At 48.4% G+C, this 19,843-nt stretch overlaps 1 protein-coding gene across 2 annotated transcripts in view; it reads left to right on the top strand.

Annotated features, from left to right (window-relative positions):
- Positions 1-19,843, top strand: part of Heg1 (heart development protein with EGF-like domains 1) — an 88,055-nt gene that overhangs the window by 9,384 nt on the left and 58,828 nt on the right. The window contains exons 2-3 of one of the 2 annotated variants that reach the window (NM_001427854.1): positions 13,321-13,608; positions 16,524-16,814. In NM_001427854.1, the coding sequence (NP_001414783.1) occupies positions 13,321-13,608; positions 16,524-16,814 (579 nt within the window). The remainder of the gene's footprint in view (positions 1-13,320; positions 13,609-16,523; positions 16,815-19,843) is intronic. The other variant, XM_017598169.3, reaches the window with a different exon arrangement.

Genomic DNA, 19,843 nt, shown 5'->3' with positions numbered 1-19,843 from the left:
TCAGCCTGCTTTCTTATATGACCCGGAAACACCTCCTTATGTGCAGCACTGCCCACAGGTAACCTGGGCCCTCCCACCTCAGACGGTAATTAAGAAAATGTCCCTACACGTTTGCCCACGGCCCAGTCTGAGGGAGGCAGTTCTTTTGACCTCTCTTTCTTTTTTGATAAAAAATAGAACCAGCGCAAACACTGTGTTGCTAGCATCCTGCCATGCACACAGTTGTCCTCTGGGTGTTTTGTCGGACAGGGCGCCAGTTCTTAAAGCAAGAGGCTCAAGTCCGCATCCTAGAGCCTCTGGGCCTTCCTCTATTCCAGAGCTCCGCCATTCTTCTCCATGCCTGGAACTCTCCATCTTTAGCCTTAAACAGAGCGAAAAGAGCCAGGCTCAAAGTCAGCAAAGCTCAGTGCCATCCACCCTTGCCTGGGACCATCTGAGACAGGATGATCCCATATGAAGCAAATGGGAAGGGAAGGAAACAGTCACGTAAATAAGCCTTTGAGGAGCAGGTTTGCCCCTCTGTGTGCAGTGAACATTTTCCTAGGTGAGAACCTCAGACTAGGTTTTTTTTTTTTAAGTGTATTTTATTTTTAATTATGTGCATATGTATATGTCTTGTGGGCCTGTGTATGTATTAAACATTGTCAGACTTTGGGAAGTGACTTGAGCAAGAACAGCACTGCTGGAGTTAAGTGTTGTCCCGACGAAACTTCTTTGAAGAGGCTCATGCTCTCACAGGTGAGGTTTGTGGTTTGTAAGAAATTATTTATAGTATAGGCTTGCTCTGTGGTCATAAAGTGCTGTTGTCTGTGGTGGCTGGCAGAGAGATGGCAACAGTGGCTTGGGAACTCGGACATGGGTCAGAGGACCTTTGGTCTTAACCCCTTCTACGTCTAGACATGTGGCATGGAGAGGTTTATTAGTGTCTCAGGGTTGTGTTAAAAAATGGGGGCATTAGGAGCTGGAGAGATGGCTCAGTGGTTAAGGGCACTGGCTGTCCTTCCAAGGGACCTGGGTTCAAATCCCAGCACCCACATGACAGCTTACAACTGTCTGTAACTCCAAGACCTGACGCTCTCGTGTCGACATATGTGCAGGCAAAAAAACACCACTGCACATTAAAGGAAGGTAAACGGTTTTTTTTTTTCTTTTTCTTTTTTCTTTTTTTCGGAGCTGGGGACCGAACCCAGGGCCTTGTGCTTGCTAGGCAAGCGCTCTACCACTGAGGTAAATCCCCAAACCCTTAAAAAAGTTTTAAATGGGCCCATTAATGTCTTTCCCTCTTCTTAACAATTGTGACTATGAAGGTACCCATAACCATAGTGAACCATAGTGAGTTATTTTAGTCATAATTCTGTGAATGAAGACCTTGGGCATATCATGGCTCTGGACCTGTCCCCACATTTGTAAAATGGAGATAACAGAACCCATCCTGTTGACTCCATGGTTATAAGCTTGACATAAAGCCACGTGGACGTGCTTTGTAACCATGTGCAGGATGCTTCTTATTAGCGCTGTATTGGACTGTTAGTCTAAGGCAGGGCTTCACGAACGTTGATGTGGCAGGATCGGGGGACAGTTGGAAAGGAAGAGGAGAGAAGGATCAATGTCAGTGTCCTTTTAAAACTCTCCCTCCCTTTGTCCCTTCTTTTCTGGTCGCTGTGACCAGTCGTCTCTGTCCTTCTCTCCCTCCAAAAGAGACACCTTTCACAGCTCCCTTGGCCTTCGGCCTCCAACGCAGCCCGGGGATGGTTTGGGCATCGCCTCCTGTGAGCTACAGACTCTGGAAAGAGACATAGGAATGTGACCAGATGGTAAGAACGTGGTCCAGTAGGAGAAAATTGTCTCACAAAGCAAATGTGGGGTCCCCAAGGGAGAGCTTTATTTCTGGGCGCCGCTGGTGTTGTCTCTTGAGGAGCACAAGGCCATGGAGAGATTTTTAGCTTCTGAACTCGTTCTAAGAAACAGCCAGGTTTTGCTAGAAGGCAGGAGGAAAGCGAATAGGGCGTGCTAGGCAGGGAGACTCTACAGGTCTACAGTTCTAGAGACTCTTTAGGACAAAGGTGGGGGGACAGCTCGTCTTCCCCCGACATCTCTGAGCAGATGGCTCCTGGAGGTGCTTTGTTCCTCTCAGCAGCCTGTTCCTTCAGCTCGCTGCTGGATGGTCACCAGTTTAAACCCACGCACGGGTAGCAGTTACAGATGCAATGGGACATCCCTTCTATCCAGCTCCCCTTTGCTCTTGGTGACCCTTCAACTCCAGGCCACGCTGAACCACTGTCTGCACTTGACTTCTCTCACCTGCCAGTAGTTACCCACCGACTCCTCCTCCCTCATTGCCAGCATCCTCCCCTCCTCCCAAGTCCCAGCAGAGCACAGGCTCCCCTCGGCTGTGGGCTACTTAGAGTAGCAAGAGGTTCATCCTCCTTTGGGCTGTGAAACCTGTCTGAATCTCAGTGTCCTTGGTGAGCTACCCTTGGAAACTACCTAGGGGAAGCCTGTTGGTCCTGTTTGAAGAGACTGTGACCCTCTTTTAAAGAAACTGCTTAGCAAGCTGTGTGTGGCAGCACATGCCTTTGGTCCCAGCTCTCAGCACATAAAAGCAAGAAGATCTCTATGAGTTCGAGGCCAGCCTGGTATACAGAGCGAGTTCCAGGGCAGCCAGGGCTATTTAGAAAGACCTTGTCTCAGGCTATAGAGAGAGAACATGACTCAAAAAAAAAATTAAATAAAATAAAGATTCTTAGCAACCTTTTTTTCTCTTTAACTGGTCTCACTCATGCCTGGCTGAGGCCCACAGTGGGCCCGGACCCAGGGAGAGCTAATAACCCTGCTCCCTCCTTCTGCCTGAGCCCTGTGCCCACCACATCTGCTCCATTCATTTTCCAACAGGCATAAACAACTTATATTTCTATGATTCCCTTGAGACCGGGGCCACTTCACAGAGGTCTAGGAAGAAATTAGCTGCAGAATCTTATAAAAGTCACCCACAGGGCTGTGTAAATGTTAGAAGCTCGAGCCCCAGTCGCTCACATCCACACCGGGACAGCTTCTCCCTGCCCCTTCTCGGCCCTCCTCTCTCTCCCCCTCTTCCTCCTCGGAACCAGGATGTTTTTCCTTGCCTCTTCATTGTTTTACTAACCTGGCAGCTCTCCTTTGGTGGAGCCCTGCCACTGCTTCCTCTCTGGGTGTGAGCTAACACAGTGAGCACACAGGAGCAGAGGCCTGCTCTCGCCCTGCGCCTTCCTCAGCTCTTGGCCAGGCCTGGCACTGGCTGCCAACTTCAGCTTCCTTCCAGAGGTCCCTCCTTGGCTGAGGAACCTCCACTCCAGCCTTTTTAAAATTTGCTTTTCAAAGGATGAGAGGGGACAAGAAAATGCAAGCTGTAAGTAAGGTTAGGTGCCCTCACAAAACAAGGTAGACTGCCCATTGCAGAAAGCTTTTGTGTATCCTTATTGAACTGAGTGGGAATCGCCTGACCCTTGACCCCGAGACTTTCTCTTGAGGACAGACCAAAAAAAAAGTCCCATGATTTTAAAGCTAAGAGCCCTAAGGTCCCATCAAGGTCTTTTAGCCTTTCCTCCTACCTGACTAGGCTACTTCCCTCCATCATGACCCTCAAGAGCCCCTCCTGACCAGCTCTGTTTCTGGGAGGCTGACCCTATCTTAAAGCTCCAGGCTAGCCTGTGTGTGTGTGTGTGTGTGTGTGTGTGTGTGTGTGTGTGTGTGTGTGTGTGTGTGGTGTGTGAGAGAGAGAGAGGACAAAGACAGACAGAGAGAGACAGAGAGACAGAGAGAGACAGAGAGATCATCCTCAGACCTTAAGTCCAAAGGCTTTGTGATGTGTGTGATTTTTCTCAGGGCTTCTCCTTGTAGGATAAGAATGGAGCACAGGCCCTGAGAGTCCTGACAATCCACATTGACGGCTGAGCCTTTTGTTCACACAAACTCACTTGGCTCCCAAATGTCCTCCACCCAAAATCATTACATCCGCAGCAGCAGTTCAAAACATGGCCTGGGGGGTAGGCGGCCACCGTCAGATTACAACCACTTTCACACACACACACACACACACACACACACACACACACACACACACACACACACACACACCCAGGTTCCTGCCTGCCCCCCAGAATATCCCACCCCTGGCCATCCTGTATGAAATCCCCCTCATTTGAAGGGTTCCTGGGAAGAGGAAGGCCAGGAGGCCCCTCCTGGGGAGGGCCTCGGCAGCTCTGGGAGGAAGGAGGGCTCTCCAGCCCCAGGTTTTGCCTTGTAAACTCCCAGGGGCACAAGGTCTGCTTGGCTGGGCTTCTCACACCCCAGAGGGACTCAGCTGACTTACACAGCTCAGCACTTAAGGTGGCTCTCCCTATCTGACTCATCCTGCAGCCCATGGCTGGTGCTCAGTAAAAATATATGTTCTGGTTTTCAGTGCGGCTAAATATACCCAACATAAAAGTTACCGCTTTAACCATTTCCAATTTCCATTCAACAATCACAGTGTTACTTCCCCCCATCACATTCATCTCCAGAAACTTTTCATCTTAAATAGAAACTCTTAAGTAATAATCCCTGGCCTTAAGCCCCAAGTAACCTCTGGCCCACTTTCTGTCTTGGTGAGGTTTTTATTCCAAGCACTTCACGAGTGGAATCATACCATGTTTGTCCTCCCGTGTCTGGCTTGTTTTGCTTGCACATATTGGTAGCCATAGAATAGACATTGTCTGCATATACCACATCCTGTTAACCCTCTCGTCCACTGCCTCCTTTCACCTTTTGCTTGCTGTGGTAAACGTGTGTCAGTTATATGTTTGGGTCTCCACTGTCCATTCGATGAGCTACAGACCCAGAAATGGGATCGCTGGACCATATGCTAATAACTCTATGTTTAAGTTTTGCAGGGGCTGCTGGACCGTTTCCATAGCAGCTGAACCCGTTTGTTTACATCCCTGCTCATATAATAAACACCAGTCCCTCTACATCCTTCCTAGCCCTTGCTGTCCCCCACCCCTGCCTTTAATAGTAGCCATCCCTGTGCGTGTTAGAGCCGTTATTTCGAATCCATACGTGTCACTTACTGGCTAGACGGTGGATTTAGAACTGTAATTCTCCCTCTTGTGCCTCTGTCCTGTCATCCAAGGCTGAGACTTAATCTGTTATCATGATCCGGAGAGGACCTGGTCACCTTTAGAGAGGAATAGGGAGACGCCAATGATAACCTAGCCATTGGCCAGGACGATTAGTACAAAGCAATGCTGTGGCAAGTGACCTGGCCACACACTGTGGATTAATTCAGGCAGAGCTGTCTCAGCTTCTCTTCTGGGCACGCACCGGTTTTAACTGCAACTAATTGGGAAAGACACCAGACATGATAGTCTCTGCGCTGCCACCATTCTCAGGGTTAACCTGCTTGCTGACTTCAGGACTGTGCCTCAGTTTCCCCTTCCATTAAAGAGGGAAGAATTACCCTCATGCCAGCCTACTGAGAATGTAAGGCTTTAGAAGGATAATTTAGGCCCCTTAAATTTTCCTGTAAAAAAGTGCTTTGCGGGGTAGGGAAATGTGTGGGATTCTTAATTGGCTCTCTGGGGATAAAAGCATAATTTCATTCTCGTGGGAAGGACCGGCGAGCTCTGTGTTCTGCCTCTCTTCAGTAGGTGGCAATCTACACACTAAAGAAACCAAAAAGGGGGGGGGGAGGTAAGGTCTCCCTCCTCCTTGAGACTTTTCTCTCCTCCCTATGTGAGCAACCCAATTTTAGGAAAAATATTGCGATTACAGAGAAACGCAATCACAAGCCTGAGACCCCGTTGCTGTGTTCTGACAATTAGGTGCAAAGTGTCAGATGCACAGTTCAAGGGGACTTTTCAAGTTCAGGATCTGGGGATGGGGTTGCTCCAAGGAGAGGTGGGATGTCCCAGGGCTGGGGATGAGGGTGGCATGGCTGCAGACCCTAGCCACAGGACCTTCTTCCTTCACAGGTAGACAACTAAGTGGCCATTCTGCAGGACTGGTGCCCATGGTCCCCTGGGACCTTTCAGCTTCTACCACCTTCCTCTTCCCAGGCCCTGAAATTTCGTCCTTGTCATCTGTGTCCCTGTGGCTGGCAGATTGAAATCCTTTAACTCTGACCCTGGTCTTCAATTCTGCCTTCATCCTCTATCCCTCTTCCTTGTCAGCCATCCCAGCCATCAGCCAGATGTTTGCTGTTGGAAGTCAAAACATCACCTCAACTTCGTGTGTCAGAAGCAGACTTCGCTCGTTCCCCCCCCCCGAAACCCGGTCTCCTTGCCGATGCTGCACTCGCCATTGGGGTTCCTTTCAGCATCCATTGACATCATCTCTGCTGGAGGCTGGTGTAGACGGCTCCTTGTTCAGTCTCCCACAGACCAATGTGCATCCGTTGGCACAGCCAAGTCTGGTTTCAGAGCCCGTGCAATAAGCACCATTTCCCGCCTCTTAGGGAGAAACAAGGTTGGCAAAGTTGCTTGAGACCCCATTGAGATTGCAACAAGGGGGTTTCATTTTGAACCAGTGGGATTTTTTTGTTTTTATTTTTGTTTTCGTTTTTCCCTTCAGCTCTACCCACCAATGACCTGCGGCCTCATGGAATACGTTGGAGAAATAAAGGGCTTATTCTTCAACTCACCCCCCCCCCCAAGCACAAGCTGGTACCGGTCTGCACTAGTCATTTGGGCCTCTGTAGGGCTGGATGGTGAGAGTAGGGGTAAGACCTCCAGGGGGGAAATGGCTTGTTTGGATAACACAGGCCCATCACCGCTCAGGAGCAAGGCTAGCTTAACACACACACACACACACACACACACACACACACTCACTGGGATGGGGGAAGGCGGTTGGGATGGGGACGTGGATTGGAGGAGTCGCTGCTGAAGCAGCTGCTAATTAGGAAATGTGATTCCGGGCTGTGCCAGCTTCCCTCATGAACGCCAGTTCCCAAACAGATGTTTTAGAGCGTTAGGATGCTACAGGACTGAAGTTGTCAACGTGGGGGGTAAATATCCAAGCGTAGCAGTGTTGACTCTCTTGTTAATTTAGTCTCCGTTTGTAGCACAGGGGGGCAGTTCTGGCTTGACACAGGTGGCCAAGCACAGAAGGCCAGCATCCTTGCTCGAGGATGGCCGAGAGCGCCGACACACCAACCCCCGTGGTTGGCGTGGCTCCGTGGTTTGAATGATTGTCTCTGACAGAGAAAGCTGGCTGGAAAGGTGAATGGGTTAGCTTTGACTTGAGCTTCCTGGAGGCCACCCTTGATCCTAAAGTGGCCAAAGCTAGAACTCAAGGCACAAAGAGACACTTAATGACTTCTTACTGATCTAGGCGGTGCTGGTACCTACTTACCACAGCCAGCAGGTCTCAGGCCGTCAGGAGTAGCAATGCTGGTCCAAGGTGTATCTGGATGCTCTGGAGAGATGCCCATTGGCCTCTTCTCTATGGCTGGTCCACTAGTTCTGTCCACAGCTGACATTCATGAAGGCTGGTATAGGGAGGACTAAGTGGCTCAGGTTGTATCATGAGGCCTTTGGCCGTGGATTCACAAACCATGCACACGCTATGCTTAGTAAAGTCACTGGGGCCCCACACATCACTACTTACGAGTCTCATATACCAACTTTGTACTTAACGGCTACAGACCACCTACCCAGGGGGCAGTTTGGGGTTCAGTTGAAGTCATGACAGAATGACTTTCCCAGATCTCCAGTCTTGTATCTTTATATCAAGATACCAGATGTATTAGTTGCTTTTCTGTTGCTCTGAGAAAACACCATGACTGAGACAACTTAGAGAAGAAAGATTTTGTTTTGGCTTGCACTCCATAAGGTTAGAGCCTGTGATGCTCGTGCCAGCATGGCGGCAGGTAGCAGGCGAGGCGCAGGAACAGGGAGCCGAGAACTTACATCCTTTGCTGTGAGCACAAAGCAGAGAGCAAACTGGAAATAGCAAGAGAACTTTAGCTTTGAAAGCTCCCCCTGCCCCCCAGTGGGCTGGAGAGATGGCTCAGTGGTTAAGAGCACCGACTGCTCTTCCAGAGGTCCTGAGTTCAAATCCCAGCAACCACACGGTGGCTCACAACCATCTGTAATGGGATCCGATGCCCTCTTTGGGATGTCTGAAGACAGCGACAGTGTACTCACATAAAATAAATAAATCTTAAAAAAAAAAAAAAGTCCACCCCTAGTGTAGCAAGGCTGTGCCTCCTAAACCCAGGTATTAAAACAGGGGAGCCTATGAAGCTACATGTGAGTTCCGGGTAGCCATACTAGGCTACCAGTATGCTGTGTCTTATTCCTCCTCCGTTAGCTTTTATTTTTAATAAGCCTACATATAGTTTAACAATGAACGGATTTTATAGAGCTGTAGTGAAACTTCTGACCACCTTCAACGCTGTCAGTTGATATCACTTGTAATTTTGTCCATAGCTATTAATTTTATTTTGGTTTCAAGTGATGCCCACCAATTTCTCTCTGTGGAAAATTTATGTCCTTCCAAGGTCTACCAGGGTGGACGTGACGCATTTTAATTATGCTTAGTGTTAGCTTGAGGTCTTGCCAGTGGAGTTTTACCCTTCTGCACCAGTGAGTCTGATCCTGCCGTCCATGCTCTTGTTAGCCAGTGTTAATTCTACTTTTAATGACTTTTTAAAAATAAACTCACTGTTTCTTCAGACGCACACCTTGATTTCCCTTGTATGTTGAATCCCCTTCCTTGTGTGTCTAGGACTTTCTTGCTTGAAATCAAACCTCTGTCGTTTCTTTTAGTGTTAAGTCCTAAACCTGTGACAGTTGGCTGGTACGCCTATTGACTGTGGATGCTGACCTGGCCACCAGGTTCTCCCAGCATCCCTCAGTCCCTATCTGTTACAGGATATGGCTGGCACACCCTGCCCCGTACCGGAACTCTCCAGCCCAGGGGCTAGGCTGTCCTCCCTCCAGAGGCTTCTCTATATAATCTAGCCATTTTGGTTACCCGGTTCTCTTGGCCCCTTTACCTCTTGGCTCAGGCCAGGCCTCAGGATGGGCAGCTCCTCTCTTCCTCTCCTCACATGGCCCGGCTCAGTCTGCCCAGGTTCACTCTGGACTCCCAGAGGGCTCTGCCTCTGCCTGTGCTCTCTCTTCTCTCTGTAATGAAAAGGAAACTTCAGCCCCTGAGGAGCAGTCAGGTCTTTTTATTTCTTTCTCTTTTTTCCCACTCAGGATGGAGGGCAGTTAGCTCACCTTTGAGTGAAAACCATTTTACTCGATACTTTCGGAATACTCCTCAAAGATGGTTCTCTTGGCACATTGCAAATGCTGCTCAACTGACTTTCCTTTTTTTTTTTAAGACTTATTTATTTTGTGTATATAAGTACACTGTCACTGTCTTCAGACACACCAGAAGAGGGCATCAGATCCCATTACAGATGGTTGTGAGCCACCATGTGGTTGCTGGGATTTGAACTCAGGACCTCTGGAACAGCAGTCGGTGCTCTTAACCCCTGAGCCATCTCTCCAGCCCTCAACTGTCTTTCCTTTGGTTTCCTTTGTATCTGGTTTACCTGTTTGCTGTTTTTCTTCTGGTTAAGACTTCTGTGAGTTTCCACAGGTTCACTATGATATTAACATACGTACTACATACATACATACATACATGCACACATATATACATTTTTGTGTATACACACGTGTGTATGTGTATATACATATATTCACACAATACATACATATTATATACATACATACACATACATACATATATACATTTTTGTGTATACACACATACATATGTACATACACATATATGTACATATTATATACACACATATACACATACACATGTATGTATACACACGCACACAACCTAGGATTTTGTTAGCATTCCTTAGCTTAAAGATTTGTTCTTTTCATTGGTTCTGGAAAATTCTCCACTATTTTCTTTGTGGATATTTCTTTGGCCTTCCATTGTCTTCCCATAGAACTCTAGTTAGGAGCTGGGGACATGGCTCACAAGTTAAGAGTAATTGGTGCTGGGGCTGGGGATTTAGCTCAGTGGCAGAGCGCTTACCTAGGAAGCGCAAGGCCCTGGGTTCGGTCCCCAGCTCCAAAAAAAAAAAGAACCAAAAAAAAAAAAAAGAGTAATTGGTGCTGTGTCAGAGGACCTGAGCTTGGTGCCCAGTGCCTGTGATGGGCAGCTTACAGTTACCCCTAACTCCAGCTCCAGGGGAGCCTGTGTACTCTTCTAGCTTCCAGAGATCCCCACCTGCCCAACATCCCCACATAAATTAAAAAAAAATTTTTAAATAAAATTCTAGTTCAGTATGTGTTCAACTTCTTTTTCCTAATTTGCTAAACTTTTGTTTATAGTTTCTGTATTTTTACCCAGCTCTTAGCATTCTCTCTCTCTCTCTCTCTCTCTCTCTCTCTCTCTCTCTCTCTCCATTCCCCCTCCCTCCCCTCCCTCCCTCCCTCCCTCCCTCCCTCCTTCTCTCCCTTTTTAAATTATGTATGTGTGCCTGTGTGTCCGTGAGGGGTGTGTGCACGTAAGTTCAGGTGTCTGTTAACATACACATCTTCCTCGATGATTCTAGTATTGGAAACCTTATCTGATTTGCTAACCGTCCTTCAAGAATGTTTGGTTTCTGGCTCATTTGGGATGTTGTCATTGTTGTTATACTGCAGTGTCTTATTAGACATTTTCGTTTGTTTGTTTTTAATCAGTAAATGACCGGAATTGCTCTGAAAGTAAGTCCATACATATAATGTGTGTCTGTATGGCTTTGCCAGGATCCCCGAGGCACTATCAGGGCCACTCCCCTCTCTCCCCATTATTCACTGGTGTGTGAATCCTGGCGATCTTTAGATGACCTTTTAAAAGATTCAGTCGTGGGGTTGGGGATTAAGCTCAGTGGTAGAGCGCTTGCCTAGGAAGCGCAAGACCCTGGGTTCAGTCCCCAGCTCCAAAAAAAAAGAACCAAAAAAAAAAAAAAAAAAAAAAGATTCAGTCGTTTTTTTAGTATTTCCTCAAGGCTTAACCCCACTCTCCAGAACACCCGAACCATACAGGGAACTGCATCTGTGCTGCCCACTCAGCCAAGATTGGCTTTGTGGTCACAGACTTTACGGTGAGATCGCTTTTAGCTTTCATCTTAAACCAAGATTGACTGGCCAGGTTTCTTTGCCGTCCCCCTGTGGGCTAGTTTCCATTTGTCTTTTGTCCAGGGTCGAGTCCTTCTGAGTCCCACCGTGCACAGTGGCTTCCCTTGAGCCTCCTGGAGAGTTCACGCCGTCCACCTCTTGCACCCCTGCCTTCGTTAGGAGGTTGAGATGTCGCATGGCTGTTGGCTTCAGTCTTTGCTCACCTGTCTCCGTTCCTAAGCTTGGCTGGGTTTGGGCCTCAAAGGATTTGATTCTTTCCAGCTCAGAAGTGCATATTTGGATATTTTCTACATCTATTTTATTCAGGATTTTTAGCCGTTGATGGGGCAGGATTATTGAGGACACCGCAGGGGACTATTGTCAGTCTTGTAGTTTTATTTATAGCATGCATTTTTTCCACCCTTGCACCTTTAGTCTGCCCTTGGGGAGGTAGCATGGTTGCTGTGAGCGGTGGTTGCCTGCGGCCACTCTTTCTACAGTGGAATTCCTTCAGCTGACAGGGGTCTGTGATTTCCGCTCCTGTCCTCTGAAGAAGGGGCTATCACTGCCTTCAGGAGGCCAGTCACACTTCCCAATGGCTGGGCCTCTGCCTTTTTATAGCTCTGACGAACCTAAATTTATTATCTTCCTTTTGTTTCTGGCTTCCTAGCCTTGGGGCATCTCTCTGCCTTTCTGCAACTCCCCCCCTCCCTCTTTTTTTCTGATTTCCTTTGAGAGTAATTTTTCTTTTTTTGTGTCCAATTAACCAAAAAGGTAGAGAAAGCATCCTTACACCTCTGTGCTTCTTCAGTCCCTTTGAGGTTTACCTCTGCAGCAGAGCAGGAAGGATTAGACAAGCATACCCCGTGGGTTGCTGCATTCATAACCTTAGAGACTTTGTGGTCACCTCTGGCAGCACCCTCCTACATCCAGCTCTTAGCATGTCAGGCAGGCTGAGCCCCTAGAGGAGCCCAGATGCCCTAGCGACTTCCCCCGCCTCTCCAGGAAGCCTCTGCTAATTATCACCTCCAGGAAAGAGAATCAAGAAACAGCAATTCTCAGGGGACTGAGAGAGGAAATAACTCCCTTAGAAAGTTCTCAGAATCTCAGAGGGCAGTTTCTGTGATCACCACCCAGCCCACCTTAGGTAGCCTAGCTGGCTGCTACAGTGTACTGAGGAAGCTATAGCCATGCCCACTCGTGGTTATTAAACCCTTAAAACATGGCCAGTAAAGGGCTGGAGGGATGGCTCAGTGGTTAAGAACACTGGCTACTTTTCCAGATGACCTGGGTTTGATTCCCAGCAACCACCAGTACCTTTTCTGGCCTCTGAGGGCACCAGACATGAAAGCGATTCAGACATACGCTCAGAACACGCAGAGGGGTGGGGCACAGTAAATTATTAACTGGATTTAAGGTTCAATACGAAGATATAATTACCATCATGATGCTTCTTATATCAAGTTTATATCAAAGTGATAGGTTGAATAAAATAACATTTCACTTTTTATTATATATATTTAAAGTGGCTTCAAGGTTGGTTTTAGGCATTGTGAGTTTTGCTCACTTTATCTGCTGGGCAATAGAAATCTAAAAGATAACGTTCCTTTTCTGTGTTTGTAATATTTAGATGCAAATGATAGTTCTGCGTGCCTGCAGTCTCTGCTTATCAGATGGGTTGATGTCTTTTGCCTGGGCATATAAAGATAGAACTGACTTCATTCTCTCCCCACTGAGAATTTTCCATGGTGCCACAGCCTCCAAGCCCAAGCACAAAGAGAAATATTCTCAAATGAGGAAAATAAAAACGGGTGGGGGAGCACTTATAACGATTTAATTTTTCGATTTGTTGGAGTGTGCACAAGTGTGTGTGCATGTATGCAATGCATGTGTGTGCAGTTGTCCTCAGAGACCAGAAGAGGGCGCCCTGGAGTCCCTGGAGCTCGAGACGCAGGCATTGCGAGCCGCTTGACATGGGTGCTGGGCTGGACACCAGTACTCTGCAAGAGCAGCAAGTGCTTCTTCCTGCCGAGCCATCGCTCTAATCCCCAAACGGAGCTTTTAAGCAGTCACGCAGTCAGCGATAAGCGCTGAAGGTCATTTCGGGGTGCCGACACCCAGGTTTCTTCGGGTTTACTTTTCAAAAGCCATTGAGTTTTCGTTGATGCATTTGCTATTTCAGCCACTGCAAGGAACCATTGGCCGGAAAGAAACAACACTGAACCCCACATGGGATACACCCCCGTTTATCAGAGTCAAGAGGACCATCTGGGTTCCAGAAAGGGAGTGACAGCTCAGACTGCCAGAATGAGTCACAGTTCCTCAGAAGCCCCAGAAAACCCCTCTCTCCTCTCTGAAACAAGTGCTGAGTGGAGGACCATGTCTTCCGGCAGAGCAGACATCGCGGCTCTGCAACTCGGATCCTCGCCCAAGATCGCCACGGCGCGGACCGCCCCCAGCAGCTTGTCGTGTAAGTGTGTGCCTTGATGCTTTTTTATGCACGTCCAGTCCCCCAAAACAAATTCTCTGCCCCATTCCCACCCTACCCCCACATCCAGAGCAACTGTGACCATTTAGAGGTTCTGCGTTGGGGTGCATTAGGTAAGTCCTCCTCAGCGCCCCTCTTGTAAAGTCAGACCAGGGAGGAAGGTGCAGATTTGTGGAACGTACTGGTTGGTCCTTGGGTATCTATGCTCCACGGCACTCTAAACCCACATCTTCTCCATCCTGCCAAGATCCTGCGGTACAGTCACGTGTCCCACGGGGTGGGGAAGAAGGCTAGGCTTTGTTTGTGTTGATGGAGTTTGAGTGGTTCTTGCTGCTCCAGTCTGCACAGTCGGTAGCTTAGTACCTCAGCGAAGGACTTGCAGTTCTATGAGTACAGATCAACCGGAAGAAGGAAGAAAAGAAAAGTAGTGCTAATTAGGCCCACAGCTACATAGCAACAAGCCCGCTCTCTCGGTCCTTCCAAGAGTGCGGTGAGGTTCTTGTCACTCTCGATTTGAGGTTTTGGAAACTGAAGCTCCCCAACCGAGAATTTTCCCCCACTGAGAAGAGCCGGCAGACCAGTCAACCCAGTATGTGGAGAGCAGGCAGCAGGTTTCTAAGTGAGGAAAGCCTAAATCTGTGTGTTGAGTGAACAGGCACTATGGCTGAGAAAGCATGTGCCTAGAGTGAGCAAAGATATAAGGAAGTAAAAACACGTGGCTTCCTATGGGGCATCAGTGTCAGCATCCTCACTGGGAGAGTATAGAGCAGGGGGCAGATGGCACTGTTGGGAGGTTCTGGGGGGAGACAGGATGTTTGCAAGTCAAGCAGTTTCTACCTGATGTGGTGGGACTCACTGAAGGGTTTTTGCACAGTGGAGTCACCATGTCAACAGTCTGAGGGAGGAGCCATCTGGCAGCCAGCCTATGAGGTGTCTGGTATGGGAGTCAAAGGGAACCTGAAGTGAGTTGAGCCATTGGGTAGGCATGGAGACAGCGGGCTGGCTGATAGGGGGCGACTGGGTGCTGAAGAACTGCTCAGCAGATCTTAACACAGGAAGGGCCGGAGAGCTCTCCTAACAGGTGCAAAGCCCTGGATTCAGTCCCCAGTGCTGTCTAAGACACACGTGCATTCTCAGGATTCAGAAAGTGGAGGCAGGAGAGTCGGAAGTTCAAAACTGGGCTGGAGAGATGGCTCAGCCGCTAAAAATCACTTTTCCAGAGGACCCAACTTCAGTTCACAGCACCCACACTGGATGTCTCACAACCACAGTAATTGTAGCTCCAGGGGAGTCAATGCCTCTTCCAGCCTCCCTAGGCGTGCACACACATGCATGAACATATGAGTATACATACATAATCACACACACACACACACACACACCCCTAAAAATAATTTTTTTTAAGTTCTTAGAAGTCATCCTTGAACTGAACCACCAACCAGAGAACATACATGGGCTGGTTCTAGGCCTTCCCACACGTATGTAGTAGATGTGCATCTCGGTCTTCATGTATGTCCCAAACAACTGGAGTAGAGGCTACCCCAAAAGCTGTTGCCTGTCTGTGGGATATGTTCTTCTAGCTGGGCTGCCCTGTCTGGCCTCAGTGGGAGAGGAAGCCCACAGTTCAAGTCCCAGAGACTTGAAGTGCCAGGGTGGGGGATATACCTAGGGGATACCCACCCACTCAGAGGAACGGAAGGAGACAGGGGAAGGATTGTAGGAGGGGGTGACCGGGAGGGAAGCAGTGAGCAAGAGGTAAAGTGAATTTTAAAAAGTTGTCTTTGAGTTTGAGGCCAGACTATGCAACATGAGACCCCCACACAAACACCTCGAAAATTAAAATTAAATAAAGATCCTCACCCCAGCCCAGGAAAGGTGGGCAGATCTCTCAAGTTCGAGACCAGCCTGGTCTACAGAGTGACTTCTGGGACAGCCAGGGTTACATAGTGATCCCATCTCACAAACCAAAAACCAAGCAAAACAGAAAAAGATTCGTATCAAAAGAAGGGTTAGGGATTTAGCTCAGTGGTAGAGCGCTTGCCTAGCAAGCGCAAGGCCCTGGGTTCGGTCCCCAGCTCTGAAAAAAAGTAAAGAGAGAAAAAGAAAAAAGAAAAAAAGAAGGAAGTTTGATAGCTGGTGAGGACCTCGTGTAGAGGCTGAAGCCATCAAAGGTGACATCAAAGGGGTTTCATACCCCTGTGACAGTCTGATTGGAGGCCCTCCATTCTGTAAGGGAAAGGAAGGAAGGCATTTTGTGTCCCAGCCAGTCATGAAGGCTCAGAAGCCCTGTGGGTGTCCTCTCTGATTTGGCTGATTGTCCAGTGTTGGGAATTCTGCATGGGTTGAATTCTGGTACATTCTGGGGCCCTTTGTGGAAGGTGAGAAATAAACCCTCGTGGTCCAACACTGATTTCTGAGTTGTAGAACAGTGGTCCTCAACTTTCCTAATGCTGTGACCCTCTAATACAGTTCCTCATGTTGTGGTGACCCCCCCAACCATAAGATTATTTTTGTTGCTGCCTCATAACTGTAATTTTGCCACCGTTATGAATTGTCATCTGTTTTCTGATGATCTGAGGTGACCCCTGTGAAAGGGTCGTTCGACCGCCAAAAGGGGTGGAGACCCAGAGGTTGAAAACCACCTCAAAATAGTCTGAGGCTTAGCAGCAGCTGACCCCATTACTGATAATCCTTCTCCTGCAGGCTGATCATTGCTGAGGTCAAAGGACGATCTTTGGTTGGTGGTCTCTCTTGCAGTTCCTTTTCCCTAGAGTGGGTAGTCCTTCCTGCCTGGCATCTGTGTATTTCACAGACTCTGGGGCTGAGCCCACTAGAGATCACAAGACATTTGCAAGTCCGCCGGTGGGATTTTTAATTGTTGTCCTGTCTGCTTTTAGCCTTGGAAAACCTTCCTCAGCCACACAGCAGTTCCAGGTCCCAAAGAAGAATCCCCTCTTCTCAAACAGAGAGTGAAACATCCCCAGGCTTCCCGGAGAGGACCAGGCAAGAAGGGACTGTGCACACACAAGTGGCTGGCACCTGGGTTTCCAGCCGCACCTCCGTTCCTGCTCTGGAAACTGGGGAGCCAACTGTACTCTCCCAGGAGAGAGATTCATCTGGCCAGGAATACTCCGGGCCACCATTCTCCTGGACTCAGAGTCACCCTCCTCCTTCAGACCACCCCTCGTGTGAGTACTCCTGTCCCCAGCTGAATCCTCCAATCTCAAAATAACCCCAAGTGGATGGGTATAGCCAGGTAGTGAAGTGCTGTGTCAGGGTAAGGGGGCAACAATAAGCCAAGGGTGGTTTAAAAGCCACTCCTCGAATGCCAAGTGCTTTGGGTTGGACGTACAATAAGTGTGGTTCTTCTCAGTATTGACCTTCCTACGTAAAATACGTGGAGGGGGGAGGATATCAGCTGGTCTGGTGGCTGCTATGTCCCCGCCTCCTGTCTCCCCCTTTTCCTTTTCTTCCCTTCCCTGTACACACAACACACAGCGAAGATTACGTGTGAGTGAACTGTGTGCTTATGGGAGCGGCCCTGTGCCAGGGTGCTTGAACGAAATGAGAGCCAGACACGATTACGCCACGTGATCGGCAGTTTGAGTTTTGCTTGTTTATTTCTGTAAAAGCAGTTTCTTTGCTGGCCGAGAAAATAGCGGCGCACATTTCCCCGGCTCTGTTTCCAAAGCCTCCACAGTGCAGGTGTTTGCATGGCTTCTGTTAGGCCCGATGCTTGTAGAGAACTGTCTTGTCCCATTCTGCCATGCCACTTCCAGCGCACCAGCCTCCACTAAGCTACTCTAAGCCACTGGTGGTTTCCTCTGAGCCACTATATCACACACTCGTCAGACCAGGCCAGCCATGCCTACCTGCCCAGAGACCGTAGCCCTCTGGAGCACACTCTAGAAGGGTTCAGTTAAGGTTTGAGGAGTGGGGATGCTCACTTGTGCTCACAGATCCCACCCCCAGGGGAGCAGATCCTTCTGTGAGCCAAAAAGATGCTGTAAACTGCCTCTCTGCAGGCTGTTCCTGTTTTTAGCCTTGGGTTATGGGAGGCCAGACAGAGCGGCTGCGTTTGCCCTGTCAAAGTCCTTTTAAGTGTGTGTGTGTGGGAGGGGTTTGTTTTGTTTTTAGTTTTTGAAATACATATAGCTTTCTATTTATCCTTTGAGAATTCCATGCATGCACACAGTATATTTGGACCATGCTCACCCCTCCCCATAACCACTGTCCAGCTCCTCTAGACTCCTCCCAGACGTCCATCACTTTATAGCTTCATGGCCTCCCTCCCTATGGATCCAATCCTTGCTGCCCGTAAATCCATGGGTGTGAGGCCATTCATTGGAGCGTGGTCAACATACCAGGGACCACATCTCCTAAAAGAAACCAACTCTTCCTCCCGAAGCCACCATCAACTATCAATGGTAGCCCCTCAGCTTGGGGGAGGGGGGTTATGTTCCACTCCCTCAACCGTGACAGCACGGGAGTTTGTTTTTTAAGTACTTGGCAAAACTGGGGAGTATGTCCTTGTGTCGTTGAAGCAAAGACTGAGCCCAGAGGTCCCTGGAACACCTATTTAAGGGACCAGTCTTCTTGCCTAGGCTAGTGCACACTTCCCCACTGACGGGCAGAATTCGTGGTTCGTGCTTGTAGGAGATTGCTTTTTAAGATTATCCATAAGTGGCCCGGAGAGACGGTCAGTGGTTAAGAGTCCTTCCTGCTCTCCTGGAGGACCCAAGTTTGGTTCCCAGCACCCACACCAAGTGGCACTGAAGTCACAGAGTCGGTAACAGAGGTCTAGAGGGTCAGATGTCTTCTAGGCATCCACAGGCATTCATACAAACACACAAAACTGCAGAACTAAAAATAAATAAACAAACCTTTTTTTTTTTTAAATAAAAAGATTATCCCGAAGTGTTAGTTGAATTAGACAAAGCTCTGAGGCTATACAGCCTTGGTTTCTGTGGCTCGGTGATTTACAACCGGCTTTGCGTTTCCAAGTAATTTCTACCATAATTTTGGCCAGGTTCGTTTAATGTTGATCATATACATTATGCCTAGTACTGTGGTGTATTTGAAATGAATCCACGTTTCTAACTTTACTGGACCCGACTCTCGTCTTCTGCATGTTTCAGGCTAAAAGGCAACAGACCCCCACAATCATCCTTTTTTTAAAAAAAAAAAGACAGGGTCTTCCTGTGTAGTCCTGACTGGCTAGGAACTCACTGTGTAGACCACGCTGACCTTGAACTCATAGAGATCTGCCTATCTCTGCCTCTCAAATGCTGGAATTAAAGACCTGAGCCACTAAGCCTGCCTCTGACCCTTGTTCTTTGGGCAGTTCTAAAGCAGTGGTTCTCAACCTTCCTAATGCTGCAGTCCTTTAATACAGTTCTTCATGTTGCAGTGACCACTAACCATAAAATTATTTCATTGTACTTCATAATTTCTCTACTGTTATAAATTATAAGGTAAACATCTGTGTTTTCTGATGGTCTTAGGTGACCCCTGTGAAAGGATCGTTTGACCCCCAAAGGGGTTGAGACCCACAGGTTGAGAGCTGCTGTTCTAGAACCTTCCATTTCTAATATTTGGAGTTTTGCTGACTTTCACGGACCTTGGGTCATACTGAGGATTTCTCTTCCTTAATGACCTGGGAATTCTGCTTCGGGTGACATCAGACTGCCCTCTAAAGTGGTCGCTAAAGAGGACTTTAGTGCAGAGGGCGTACCCCAGCGAGAGCCTGAGGCCAAGGAGGAAACAAACCTCAGCTCTGTTTTTAAAATGAGCCTGGTACCTTCCAGTCTACCCAGCAAGCCCCCTGTACCTCTCTTTCTACTGAATGGACATCATAAGATTCTACTAACCCTTTCTGAGTCCGTGGCTGACACAAGAGCTTCAGGCAAGTAGGCAAGAAAGCCTAAGGAGGGCCAGCAGGACCCGCCAAGGCAGACTTGGAGTCAACCTGCCTCACCAGCCCGCTTAGAGAACAAAGACAAGCAATGAAGTCCTGGCTCAGGGGAAGACTTTGTGGTTTTTCTAGCAGTGTGACCTAGGGAAAGGCCCAACATTTACACCAGTCAGTTCTGTAATGGCCTCAGGGGGTGTGCCTACAGATGACAAGCTAAGGGCATGACAGGAGGTTCTTTTGATCTGAAAGGTGGCAGCGTTTGGTGATCCACACGTGCTCAACTGTGTCGTCTGGGCTCCTTTT

Source organism: Rattus norvegicus, chromosome 11 (genome assembly GCF_036323735.1).
Source record: "Rattus norvegicus strain BN/NHsdMcwi chromosome 11, GRCr8, whole genome shotgun sequence".
Classification (NCBI taxonomy): domain Eukaryota; kingdom Metazoa; phylum Chordata; class Mammalia; order Rodentia; family Muridae; genus Rattus; species Rattus norvegicus.
Note: the sequence above shows the minus strand (reverse complement) of the source record. Positions and strands in the feature narration are given on the sequence as shown.